Source organism: Cherax quadricarinatus, unplaced genomic scaffold, assembly GCF_038502225.1.
Source record: "Cherax quadricarinatus isolate ZL_2023a unplaced genomic scaffold, ASM3850222v1 Contig1170, whole genome shotgun sequence".
Classification (NCBI taxonomy): domain Eukaryota; kingdom Metazoa; phylum Arthropoda; class Malacostraca; order Decapoda; family Parastacidae; genus Cherax; species Cherax quadricarinatus.
Genome location: NW_027196196.1, coordinates 42,501 through 57,500, shown reverse-complemented (window position 1 = coordinate 57,500; position 15,000 = coordinate 42,501). Strand labels below are relative to the sequence as shown.

At 45.6% G+C, this 15,000-nt stretch overlaps 1 protein-coding gene across 1 annotated transcript in view; it reads right to left on the bottom strand.

Annotated features, from left to right (window-relative positions):
- LOC128697674 (SCY1-like protein 2) overlaps positions 1 to 15,000 on the bottom strand; it is a 53,880-nt gene that overhangs the window by 15,835 nt on the left and 23,045 nt on the right. The window contains exon 3 of the mRNA XM_070080878.1: positions 2,968 to 3,113. Within this exon, the coding sequence (XP_069936979.1) occupies positions 2,968 to 3,113 (146 nt within the window). The remainder of the gene's footprint in view (positions 1 to 2,967; positions 3,114 to 15,000) is intronic.

The following is a 15,000-nucleotide window of genomic DNA, read 5'->3' as shown; positions in this document are numbered from 1 at the left end:
CTCACCAGCCTCACTCACCAGCCTCACTCACCAGCCTCACTCACCAGCCTCACTCACCAGCCTCACTCACCAGCCTCACTCACCAGCCTCACTCACCAGTCTCACTCACCAGCCTCACTCACCAGCCTCACTCACCAGCCTCACTCACCAGTCTCACTCACCAGCCTCACTCACCAGCCTCACTCACCAGTCTCACTCACCAGCCTCACTCACCAGCCTCACTCACCAGCCTCACTCACCAGCCTCACTCACCAGCCTCACTCACCAGCCTCACTCACCAGTCTCACTCACCAGTCTCACTCACCAGCCTCACTCACCAGCCTCACTCACCAGCCTCACTCACCAGCCTCACTCACCAGCCTCACTCACCAGCCTCACTCACCAGCCTCACTCACCAGCCTCACTCACCAGCCTCACTCACCAGTCTCACTCACCAGCCTCACTCACCAGCCTCACTCACCAGCCTCACTCACCAGCCTCACTCACCAGCCTCACTCACCAGTCTCACTCACCAGCCTCATTCACCAGCCTCACTCACCAGCCTCACTCACCAGCCTCACTCACCAGCCTCACTCACCAGCCTCACTCACCAGCCTCACTCACCAGCCTCACTCACCAGCCTCACTCACCAGTCTCACTCACCAGTCTCACTCACCAGTCTCACTCACCAGCCTCATTCACCAGCCTCACTCCCCAGCCCCACTCACCAGCCTCACTCACCAGTCTCACTCACCAGTCTCACTCACCAGTCTCACTCACCAGCCTCATTCACCAGTCTCACTCACCAGTCTCACTCACCAGCCTCACTCACCAGTCTCACTCACCAGCCTCATTCACCAGCCTCACTCACCAGCCTCACTCACCAGCCTCACTCACCAGCCTCACTCACCAGCCTCACTCACCAGCCTCACTCACCAGCCTCACTCACCAGCCTCACTCACCAGCCTCACTCACCAGCCTCACTCACCAGCCTCATTCATCAGCCTCACTCACCAGCCTCACTCACCAGCCTCACTCACCAGCCTCACTCACCAGCCTCACTCACCAGCCTCACTCACCAGCCTCACTCACCAGCCTCACTCACCAGCCTCACTCACCAGCCTCACTCACCAGCCTCACTCACCAGCCTCACTCACCAGCCTCATTCACCAGCCTCACTCACCAGCCTCACTCACCAGCCTCACTCACCAGCCTCACTCACCAGCCTCACTCACCAGCCTCACTCACCAGCCTCACTCACCAGCCTCACTCACCAGCCTCACTCACCAGCCTCACTCACCAGCCTCACTCACCAGCCTCACTCACCAGCCTCACTCACCAGCCTCATTCACCAGCCTCACTCACCAGCCTCACTCACCAGCCTCACTCACCAGCCTCACTCACCAGCCTCACTCACCAGCCTCACTCACCAGCCTCACTCACCAGCCTCACTCACCAGCCTCACTCACCAGCCTCACTCACCAGCCTCATTCACCAGCCTCACTCACCAGCCTCACTCACCAGCCTCACTCACCAGCCTCACTCACCAGCCTCACTCACCAGCCTCACTCACCAGCCTCACTCACCAGCCTCATTCACCAGCCTCACTCACCAGCCTCACTCACCAGCCTCACTCACCAGCCTCACTCACCAGCCTCACTCACCAGCCTCACTCACCAGCCTCACTCACCAGCCTCATTCACCAGCCTCACTCACCAGCCTCACTCACCAGCCTCACTCACCAGTCTCACTCACCAGTCTCACTCACCAGTCTCACTCACCAGTCTCACTCACCAGCCTCACTCACCAGCCTCACTCACCAGTCTCACTCACCAGCCTCATTCACCAGCCTCACTCACCAGCCTCACTCACCAGCCTCACTCACCAGCCTCATTCACCAGCCTCACTCACCAGCCTCACTCACCAGCCTCATTCACCAGCCTCACTCACCAGCCTCACTCACCAGCCTCACTCACCAGCCTCACTCACCAGTCTCACTCACCAGTCTCACTCACCAGCCTCATTCACCAGCCTCAATCACCAGCCTCACTCACCAGCCTCACTCACCAGCCTCACTCACCAGTCTCACTCACCAGCCTCATTCACCAGCCTCAATCACCAGCCTCACTCACCAGCCTCACTCACCAGTCTCACTCACCAGCCTCACTCACCAGCCTCACTCACCAGCCTCACTCACCAGCCTCATTCATCAGCCTCACTCACCAGCCTCACTCACCAGCCTCACTCACCAGCCTCACTCACCAGCCTCACTCACCAGCCTCACTCACCAGCCTCACTCACCATCCTCACTCACCAGCCTCACTCACCAGCCTCACTCACCAGCCTCACTCACCAGCCTCACTCACCATCCTCACCAGTCTCACTCACCAGCCTCACTCACCAGCCTCACTCACCAGCCTCACTCACCAGCCTCACTCACCATCCTCACCAGCCTCACTCACCAGCCTCACTCACCAGCCTCACCAGTCTCACTCACCAGCCTCACTCAACAGCCTCACTCACCAGCCTCACTCACCAGCCTCACTCACCATCCTCACCAGTCTCACTCACCAGCCTCACTCAACAGCCTCACTCACCAGCCTCACTCACCAGCCTCACTCACCAGCCTCACTCACCAGCCTCACTCACCAGCCTCACTCACCAGTCTCACTCACCAGCCTCACTCACCAGCCTCACTCACCAGCCTCACTCACCAGCCTCACTCACCAGCCTCACTCAACAGCCTCACTCACCAGCCTCACTCACCAGTCTCACTCACCAGCCTCACTCAACAGCCTCACTCACCAGCCTCACTCACCAGTCTCACTCACCAGTCTCACTCACCAGTCTCACTCACCAGTCTCACTCACCAGCCTCACTCACCAGCCTCACTCACCAGTCTCACTCACCAGCCTCACTCACCAGTCTCACTCACCAGCCTCACTCACCAGCTTCACTCACCAGCCTCACCACCACCACACTACTCACCACCTCCAGTTGCTTGTGGTAGACAGAGCTGGAGTGGTTGGCCTCAATGAGTGACTTGCCGGAGTTAAAGATGGAACAAATGCACATTCCCAGTGAGAACATGTCACTCAACACACTGCATGTTGATCCAGTCTGCACCTCAGGAGCTGAAACAACACAAGAAAAATAAACCTTTACTAATTATACGTATGCAGAACAGCTACGTGAAAAAATAGTGAAATTCCAAGCGCTCTCGTGACTTCTCACATATTATCAAGGAACTATAAAAATAAAAGGTTAACATGAAGGCATATAAGGACGAGACTACACCTCACTGCCACCCCACAACAACACCTGACTTTTTATGATGATTTAGGTAGGTAGTCAGTGACCCGTGAAACACAGCTTATATTCTACCCAAAAGTTTGTCTAATGTACCTTAAATTCTTCCCAAATTTTATTATAAATAAAACCAATGTATATAAACCAAAAGAAATATTCATATTATTTTCAAAACTGCTTTTTATGAAACAAGATTCAATAATATTCCTGTCGACCATCGACTTTCTTGATACAACTTTCTCAGTCTATTAAAAATCAATTGGATGGTTAAAATCTCTCACATGAATAAACAGAACATTGGAATCTTGTCCAGTTCTAATGCTATATTTATGTTGTTTTAATCTTAGTTCGAGATTTTTACCAGTTTGACCGTAATAAACTTTATCACAAATTTGACAAGGAATCTTATAGACACATCCATCAGCATTTGCCGGGAATTTTTTATCAATTTTTTTTTACCTATATCAAGATTTTTAAATACAACTTTGATATTAAAAATTTAAAGTAGAGAAGGCATATCAACCAAGTTTTCATGGTAAGGGAGAACCAACATATTTTTAGTTGAATAAGGTTGGTTGTCCCTTTTTTGAACTATAAAAATTTTTCCAGGTATTTTAAAGGATTTATCAAACAAGTTTCTTGGGTATTTTAGATCATTAGCTATTTCATAAATTTAGGAAATTTCTTCATCTATGAACTCTGAACTACACTTACGTAAAGCTCTCAGAAACATTGATGAGAAAACCGACAGTTTAACTTTATCTTGATGTGAAGAATAATAGTGGACATAGGAACAGTTATTTGTAGGTTTTCTGAAATTTTAAATTTAAAATCATTGTTACTCTTAATAATTAAAACATCTAGAAAAGGCAATGAGTTATTTTCTTCAAACTCAACAGTAAAGTTTACAGAATGAGGTAAACTATTTAATTTAACAAGGAAATGGTTTATATCTACAGCCTTGGACATAAGACACAAAGTATCACCAACATACCTATACCACATAGCTCTATTAGGAAGGTTTGTGTTAAGCAATCTTGTTTAAAAAAATTCCATGAATAAATTACTAAGAACAGGTGAGAGAGGATTTCCCATTGCCATACCAAATGTCTGAATGTAAAACTCCTCATTAAACACAAATTTTACACCAACAATACAAAGTTTAATGAGTTAAATGATAGTAAAAATTGGCAATGGTAAATCGTAATTAACAAGTTCTTCAGATAAGAAAATAAATCATCAACTGGAACTTTTGTAAACAACGAAGTAGCATCAAAACTAATCATGTTGAAATCGTTTAAGTCAGTCAAGGTGCTTAATTTATCCACTAAATCTATGTTGCAAGCTAGCTTTTCTTGTAATTAAAATTCGCATTGAAAACCAGACCCTTGTTTGATTTCAGCTGATTAAAACATTGCAGAATTCTATGTATGAATGTCTAAGCTCTAGCCAGGTAAAGTATTCTTCCTGATCTCTCGTTTAAATTACCTCCAATACAGTATCTACCAAAATGCTCGTGTACAAACTGTAAATATAATTAGTGGTGGGAATACACGAGTACTCAAACAACAGCCTCTGTTGTATGCTTTTCTCTTGAACATTTCTCGGTTGGTTTAATTGTCCCCTTGCTAGTGTTTCATCTTTACTGCCAGGTATCACAGGTCATGTAAGCCGTCGTCAAAAACTTAAATATTTAATAAAATAATGACCAGCCAGGAATATAAAGAATATGAGCCAAGAAGGAATGCGGCGAGTATGAGCAACAGGTGTAAGGAGACTAACACAGGTACCTACTTACTGCTAGGTGAGCAAGAACAACAGGTGCAAGGAGACTAACACAGGTACCTACTTACTGCTAGGTGAGCAAGAACAACAGGTGCAAGGAGACTAACACAGGTACCTACTTACTGCTAGGTGAGCAAGAACAACAGGTGCAAGGAGACTAACACAGGTACCTACTTACTGCTAGGTGAGCAAGAACAACAGGTGCAAAGAGACTAACACAGGTACCTACTTACTGCTAGGTGAGCAAGAACAACAGGTGCAAGGAGACTAACACAGGTACCTACTTACTGCTAGGTGAGCAAGAACAACAGGTGCAAGGAGACTAACACAGGTACCCACTTACTGCTAGGTGAGCAAGAACAACAGGTGCAAGGAGACTAACACAGGTACCCACTTACTGCTAGGTGAGCAGAAGAAACAGGTACAGGGTAACACTGTAAAAGTCTCCACTAGCACAAATACTGTAATTTTACTTTCACTTGCTACATGAAGCAGTAAATTGTTATACTCCCCATTTTAGTTCACAGAATTTACTTAAACGTTGAGAAAACTATTTTTTTTTCCTCCTGGACCTCAGAGAGCATTTTCTCCACATATAAACAAACCACTCAGAGAGCATTTTCTCCACATAAACAAACCATTCAGAAAGCATTTTCTCCACATATAAACAAACCACTCAGAGAGCATTTTCTTAACACAAACAAACCACTCAGAGAGCATTTTCTCCACATATAAACAAACCACTCAGAGAGCATTTTCATAACACATAAACAAACCACTCACAGAGCATTTTCTTCACATAAACAAACCACTCTGAGAGCATTTTCTCCACAGGGATACACAGTGCTGGCTTTAAGGCTATTTAGGAACCATCTGCTTACTGGGTAAACAGGGTGAAATCCCGCGGAGCTCTCACAACATAAGGTTATCCCGTGAAGAGAGACACACAAGCACTTCAGGCCGTGTTTACTAATTTTTTTACCAAATTGTATAGCTGGAGAGCCACTCAGCGAGCATGTTTCCCGCCAGAAGTCGAATACAGAAACTTGCTAACATAAAATAGCTGTAGCGTATGCACTGAGAGGTGTGTATTTCTCAGTGCATACACAATGAGAGGTGTTTATCTCTCAGTGTATATAAAATGAGAGGTGTATATCTCTTACTGTATATACACCGAGAGGTATGTATCTCTCAGTGTACATACACCCAGTGTACATTCTAACTTATCAGTCACCTGGTATATATATATATATATATATATATATATATATATATATATATATATATATATATATATATATCACACACACACACCAGGAAGTTATACAGCAGATACGGGCAACAAGGTAACAGAGGGACAACTACATGGTCTGAATTGCTACAAAAGGGACCGTGTACGTCGCTCTTAATGAAGATACAATGTGTATATTGGGAACCATTGGTCAATGTTACAGAGAGAGAGCCAATTACGTAGTTAAATTGTTTGTACACACACACACGCGCAAGGACACACACACACACACACACACACACACACACACACACACACACACACACACACACACACACACACACACACACACATACACACACACACTAACACACACACACACACACCACAAACAGACTGGTAATTACACACGCACACGTGGTAATAACAGAGTCCAATTAAGCCTTGGCATTAGGTCGTTACGACCTTAAACTACTGAGTAGTTAAACTTGTTTCAACAACAACAACAACAACAACAACAACCTGCTCCTATATCCTTCTGCTTGATGTAGTTCACATATAAAACACTACTACTACTACTGCTATACTACTACTACTACTAGAACTTCTAATGCTACTATTCTACTATGACTACTACTATTACTACTACTGCTACTATTAATACTGCTAATATTAATACTGCTACTATTACTATTATTACTACTACTACAACTACTACTACTACTGCTACCACTACAACTACTACCAAGTAGTAGTAGTGGTACTTAATAATAATAATAATAATAATAATAAGATACAAAATGCTTAAGTTCTTGCATGTCAATAATGCTATAAACGTGACAGGTTGCAACACCGGAAAATGTTGCTCGCCTTTGCAATGACGATGAAAGTGATAAATAACGAGGGAAGAGGTGAATAATAAAGATTTATTTAGTAAAGATGAGTAGACAGACAGGTAGAGTTAAGCAGATAGACACATAGGCAGGCAGACATACAGACAGGTAGGCTGATAGACAGGTAGACAGGGAGGCAAGCAATGAGACAGGCAGGTAGACATGCAATCAGGCAGGTAGACAGGTAGGTAGATATTCTGATAGGCAGGTAGACAGTCAGTCAGGCAGGTAAATAGGCAGGCAATCAGACAGGCAGGTAGACAGGCAGGCAGACATCCTGACAGGAAGGCAGACAGTCAGTCAGGCAGGTAGACAGGAAGGTAGATAATCAGACAGACAGACATTGTGCTAAATGATGAGTAAACAAAACACTGGCTATCCCCTTCTCCCCTCTTCCTCCCCTTCCCCCCCCCTCCCCTAGACCTTACCTGCCTGGGTCGATAACCTGACTTTACCTCCCCCTCCTCTCTCCCTCTCCCCACAACTCCCCTCTATCCCCCTCTCCTGCCTCACCCCTAAACCTGCCTTCTCCCCTCTGCCCTCTTCCACCCTCTCTCTCCTTCTCCCCTCACCCTCCTTCCTCACTTCACCTATTCCATCTCTACCTTTCATCACAGCCTTCTATGTAATCTCCCACCATTCTCTTCTCAATAGGTTCAGAATTAATGAGAAGGAAGATCCGCGCTATATAGAGGGAACGAGTTGGTTAATCATGCTAAAAGGATCAAGAAATATATCTTTGGAGGGAATGAAAGAAGGAAGTTTATATATAGAGAGGAGAGTTTATACAGAGGGAGGGGGATTTATATAGAGGAAGGAGGGTTTATATATAGAGAGAAGGGTTTGTATAGAGGGAGGAGAGTTTATACAGAGGGAGGGGGATTTATATAGAGGAAGGAGGGTTTATATATAGAGAGAAGGGTTTGTATAGAGGGAGGAGAGTTTATACAGAGGGAGGGGGATTTATATAGAGGAAGGAGGGTTTATATATAGAGAGAAGGGTTTGTATAGAGGGAGGAGAGTTTATACAGAGGGAGGGGGATAGAGCAGTGGTTCCCAAACTTTTTCAGCTTGTTACCCAATTTAACATGCCACATAAAGCATGTTACCCCTTTCACAAAATGTTGTTATTATTGATATATATGGCTAAACGTGAACGTATACAGCCTCGCATACTCTGCTAATCCTAGCAAAACCATTGAAAACGTAAGAACCACACATACATTATATATAAAATTAATAATAGCTACAAATTCACAGTAACAGTGGGTAAATACTAACTATATACTGCACAGGGCAGTACACATACATACCAGCTTATGTCTACCTCGGCTGATGCTCACAGATAAACTGACAGTGTGAAATAGAGGCAGCCTCAGGAAGTGAGTGACGCGTACTGGACAGGTCGATCTGGGCTACTGAGTGACTTTTGTCCTGAAGCATACTTGTCAAAATACTTTTGGGTTTCCACACACTTAGCTATATATTTCTTCTTTTCTAATACTGTATATTAGTTTTTGATGTTTATTGTTATTTGGTTTAACTTTATTACTTACTTATAATAGGTTTACTTTACAACTTTATATACTAAGACAAAGTTAACAATAATCCTCATACCGGGTACCGCATTGTTTTCTTGATTTTCAGAATTCATAACTTTTTTTCTGTCACCCCTCCATTACCCCCCAAAAATGGTTAAATTACCCCCAGGGGGTAATTTACCCCCAGTTTGGGAACCACTGGTATAGAGGGAGGAGGGTTTATATAGAGGGAGGAGGGTTTGTATAGAGGGAGGAGGGCTTACATAGAGGGAGGAGGGTTTATATATAGAGAGGAGGGTTTGTATAGAGGGAGGAGGGCTTACATAGAGGGAGGAGGGTTTATATATCGAGAGGAGGGTTTGTATAGAGGGAGGAGGGCTTACATAGAAGGAGGAGGGTTTATATAGAGAGAGGAGGGTTTGTATAGAGGGAGGAGGGTTTACATAGAGGGAGGAGGGTTTATATATAGAGAGGAGGGTTTGTATAGAGGGAGGAGGGCTTACATAGAGGGAGGAGGGTTTATATATAGAGAGGAGGGTTTGTATAGAGGGAGGAGGGTTTACATAGAGGGAGGAGGGTTTATATAGAGGGAGGAGGGTTTATATAGAGGGAGGAGGGTTTACATAGAGGGAGGAGGGTTTATATAGAGGGAGGAGGGTTTACATAGAGGGAGGAGGGTTTACATAGAGGGAGTAGGGTTTATATAGAGAGAGGAGGGTTTGTATAGAGGGAGGAGGGTTTACATAGAGGGAGGAGGGTTTATATAGAGGGAGGAGGGTTTATATAGAGGGAGGAGGGTTTATATAGAGGGAGGAGGGTTTATATAGAGGGAGGAGGGTTTATATAGAGGGAGGAGGGTTCACATAGAGGGAGGAGGGTTTATATAGAGGGAGGAGGGTTTATATAGAGGGAGGAGGGTTTATATAGAGGGAGGAGGGTTTATATATAGAGAGGAGGGTTTGTTTAGAGGAAGGAGGGTTTACATAGAGGGAGGAGGGTTTATATAGAGGGAGGAGGGTTTATATAGAGGGAGGAGGGTTTATATAGAGGGAGGAGGGTTTATATAGAGGGAGGAGGGTTTATATAGAGGGAGGAGGGTTTATATAGAGGGAGGAGGGTTTATATAGAGGGAGGGGGGTTTATATAGAGGGAGGAGGGTTTATATAGAGGGAGGAGGGTTTATATAGAGGGAGGAGGCTTTATATAGAGGGAGGAGGGTTTATATAGAGGGAGGAGGGTTTATATAGAGGGAGAAGGGTTATACAGAGGGAGGAAAATTTATATGGATAGAACAAAGGTGTTTATATACTTGAAGTAGAATGGCTTATATAAAGAGAAGACGTGTTTACATAAATGTAAAAATTTATATAGTTGTACGAGAAGTGTTTATATATAAGAGGAATGGGTGTTAGAACAGAGGCAGTGTTTATATAGTTCAGGAGGGGGGCGAGACGTCGTGCAGTGTTTCTTCTCTTAGTGTGGGTTATCTGTGAGGCCAGCACTCAGGAGTGTAACTGGTCAGACTACAGGTTAGGTTAGGTTAGGTTAGGTTAGGTTAGGTTAGGTTAGGATAGGTTAGGTTAGGTTAGGTTAGGTTAGGTTAGGTTAGGTTAGGTTAGGATAGGTTAGGTTAGGTTAGGTTAGGTTAGGTTAGGATAGGTTAGGTTAGGTTAGGTTAGGTTAGGTTAGGTTAGGATAGGTTAGGTTAGGTTAGGTTAGGTTAGGTTAGGTTAGGATAGGTTAGGTTAGGTTAGGTTAGGTTAGGTTAGGTTAGGATAGGTTAGGTTAGGTTAGGTTAGGTTAGGTTAGGTTAGGTAAGGTAAAGTCAGTTTAGATTAGATTATGTTAGGTTAGGGTAGGCTAGGTTAGATTAGGTAAGGTAAAGTTAGTTCAGATTAGATTAGGTTAGGTTGCTAGGTCAGGTAAGGTTCGTCAGAAAACAGGACAAGTGTTTCCTGACGCGGGTCTTAGTCATATGATGACCCACAGCTGGAGCTCTTGGTCATCTGACTGAGGCCTTCCACTGGCTCTCCACTCCATGAGTATAACAATTTCATCCCTACAAGACCACACAAAACTAAACCTTAGTAGTTATCACCATAAATCTTCCTTGCTATTGCTCCTTGACGCACTGACAAGGTCCTTCATGCTGCTAGTGTGACCCTGCACCATCAACCAGCATGATTCATGCTGCTAGTGTGACCCTGCACCATCAACCAGCATGATTCATGCTGCAAGTGTGACCCTGCACCATCAACCAGCATGATTCATGATGCTAGTGTGACCCTGCACCATCAACCAGCATGATTCATGCTGCTAGTGTGACCCTGCACCATCAACCAGCATGATTCATGATGCTAGTGTGACCCTGCACCATCAACCAGCATGATTCATGCTGCTAGTGTGACCCTGCACCATCAACCAGCATGATTCATGCTGCTAGTGTGACCCTGCACCATCAACCAGCATGATTCATGCTGCTAGTGTGACCCTGCACCATCAACCAGCATGATTCATGATGCTAGTGTGACCCTGCACCATCAACTAGCATGATTCATGCTGCTAGTGTGACCCTGCACCATCAACCAGCATGATTCATAAGAACATAAGAACATAAGAACATAAGAACGAAGGAACACTGCAGAAGGCCTACTGGCCCATGCGAGGCAGGTCCAAGTCTCCTACCGGCTTAAGCCAAAGCACCCAACCTAGACAGGTCAGGTCACATTGACTTGAGGGAGGAACACGGCAACCGACCTGTTAGCACAAGCTATCAGGTCTAACTCACACCCACCCACATCTACTCATGTATTTATCCAACCTATTTTTAAAGCTACACAACGTTCTGGCCTCTATAACGGTACTTGGGAGTTTGTTCCACTCATCCACAACTCTATTACCAAACCAGTACTTTCCTATATCCTTCCTGAATCTGAATTTTTCCAACTTAAAACCATTGCTGCGAGTCCTGTCTAGGCTAGATATTTTCAGCACACTATTTACATCCCCTTTATTTATTCCTGTCTTCCACTTATACACCTCAATCATATCCCCCCTAATTCTACGTCTTTCTAGAGAGTGCAGTTTCAGGGCCCTTAGTCTATCCTCATAGGGAAGGTTTCTGATACATGGGATCATCTTTGTCATCCTCCTTTGTACATTTTCCAGAGAATTTATATCCATTCTGTAATACGGTGACCAAAACTGTGCAGCATAATCTAAATGAGGCCTAACCAAGGATGTATAGAGTTGAAGAACAACCTGAGGACTCCTATTATTTATGCTTCTTGATATGAAGCCAAGGATTCTATTAGCTTTATTGCGAACACTTATGCACTGTTGTCTTGGTTTCAGATTACTGCTAACCAGAACTCCTAAATCTTTTTCGCAATCCGTAATATTAAGATCTACATTATTTAGTTTATATGTGGCATGGTTATTGTCCTGTCCAACATTTAGAACTTTGCATTTGTCTATATTAAACTGCATCTGCCACTTCTCCGACCACTGCATCAGTCTATTCAAATCTTCCTGGAGTGCTCGAATGTCCTCGTCAGAATGAATTCGACGGCCTATTTTGGTGTCATCGGCAAACTTGCCGATGTCGCTCTTTATGCCCTCATCTATGTCGTTTATGTAGATTGTGAACAGCAGGGGGCCCAACACTGACCCCTGTGGAACACCGCTCGTGACGCTTCCCCACTCTGATGATGCTAGTGTGACCCTGCACCATCAACCAGCATGATTCATGATGCTAGTGTGACCCTGCACCAACAACCAGCATGATTCATGCTGCTAGTGTGACCCTGCACCATCAACCAGCATGATTCATGATGCTAGTGTGACCCTGCACCATCAACCAGCATGATTCATGATGCTAGTGTGACCCTGCACCATCAACCAGCATGATTCATGATGCTAGTGTGACCCTGCACCAACAACCAGCACGATTCATGCTGCTAGTGTGACCCTGCACCATCAACCAGAATGATTCATGATGCTAGTGTGACCCTGCACCATCAACCACCATGATTCATGATGCTAGTGTGACCCTGCACCATCAACCAGCATGATTCATGCTGCTAGTGTGACCCTGCACCATCAACCAGCATGATTCATGCTGCTAGTGTGACCCTGCACCATCAACCAGCATGATTCATGCTGCTAGTGTGACCCTGCACCATCAACCAGCATGATTCATGCTGCTAGTGTGACCCTGCACCATCAACCAGCATGATTCATGCTGCTAGTGTGACCCTGCACCATCAACCAGCATGATTCATGCTGCTAGTGTGGCCCTGCCCCATCAACCAGCATGATTCATGCTGCTGGTGTGGCCCTGCACCATCAATCAGCATGATTCATGCTGCTAGTGTGACCCTGCACCATCAACCAGCATGATTCATGCTGCTAGTGTGACCCTGCACCATCAACCAGCATGATTCATGCTGCTAGTGTGACCCTGCACCATCAACCAGCATGATTCATGCTGCTAGTGTGACCCTGCACCATCAACCAGCATGATTCATGCTGCTAGTGTGGCCCTGCACCATCAACCAGCATGATTCATGCTGCTAGTGTGACCCTGCACCATCAACCAGCATGATTCATGATGCTAGTGTGACCCTGCACCATCAACCAGCATGATTCATGCTGCTAGTGTGACCCTGCACCATCAACCAGCATGATTCATGCTGCTAGTGTGACCCTGCACCATCAACCAGCATGATTCATGCTGCTGGTGTGGCCCTGCACCATCAATCAGCATGATTCATGCTGCTAGTGTGACCCTGCACCATCAACCAGCATGATTCATGCTGCTAGTGTGACCCTGCACCATCAACCAGCATGATTCATGCTGCTAGTGTGACCCTGCACCATCAACCAGCACGATGCATGCTGCTAGTGTGGCCCTCCACTATCAACCAGCATGATTCATGCTGCTAGTGTGGCCCTGCACCATCAACCAGCTTGATTCATGCTGCTAGTGTGACCCTGCGGGATTCCCCAGTGGAAGTAGGTCCTTCCCAAATTGATGGGCTAGTTGTAGAAGTCGTGAAGAAGGTCATGTAGATGTCCTCTGAATCAAGATACCATGATGTTGCAGTGCCTGACAAGTTGTGCAAGACAGGTATACAATACCGTCCCTATTCACTGACGCCTATATAACCGCCAGTCTCCTTACCTGTGCTTCAGAATCTCTACAACCATGGTGCTGTAAACACCACCTCCAAGGCTGAGGGACTGATTACCTCATCTTTTGTATATAGTTCTTCTGTTTTCTAATTATGTCCAAGAATCTGTATTGATAAAGCCACTTGATGGCGAAACGTCTACAATAAAGATAACCAGATGTTGCACAAGTGTCTTAACTTTCAGCATGATTCATGCTGCTAGTGTGACCCTGCACCATCAACCAGCATGATTCATACTGCTAGCGTGACCCTGCACCATCAACCAGCATGATTCATGCTGCTAGTGTGACCCTGCACCATCAACCAGCATGATTCATGCTGCTAGTGTGACCCTGCACCATCAACCAGCATGATTCATGCTGCTAGTGTGACCCTGCACCATCAACCAGCATGATTCATGCTGCTAGTGTGACCCTGCACCATCAACCAGCATGATTCATGCTGCTAGTGTGACCCTGCACCATCAACCAGCATGATTCATGCTGCTAGTGTGACCCTGCACCATCAACCAGCATGATTCATGCTGCTAGTGTGACCCTACACCATCAACCAGCATGATTCATGCTACAAGAATGAAGAACTTCACCAATGCGTCAAAAACATGGTAAAAGTCCTGGTAAGCTTTACGATCCTTGAACCATGAATAAGATCATGCTGGCGGAAGTTAACCACTGTCAACACCCACTGCATACAAAGTGGAAAATCGGGAACTGTTGAAAGTGAGCGAGAGGAGACACCAGCCTACCATAAACATACAACAGGGAACGGGTAGGGTTCAAACCCATGGCAAGCTAGTCGTAAAACTCCAGGCCAGTGCGTTAACCACTGGGCCAGCCGGCTACAATAAGATTCGTCCAACTAGGTATGTATATACACCATAGGGAGGTTAGCATGGGCCACCACTGTGACCACAAATGTAAGTTTTTACAGATGAATCTCCCGCCAGCGTGGCCGTGACGAACTCTAGCTCATGTCAGGACAAGCGAAAGATCGTCCTCAGGTGTCTGTTACTCCCAAGATGACCCACCACTGCAGCTTTTGGTCGTATGACCGAGAACTTTCACCGG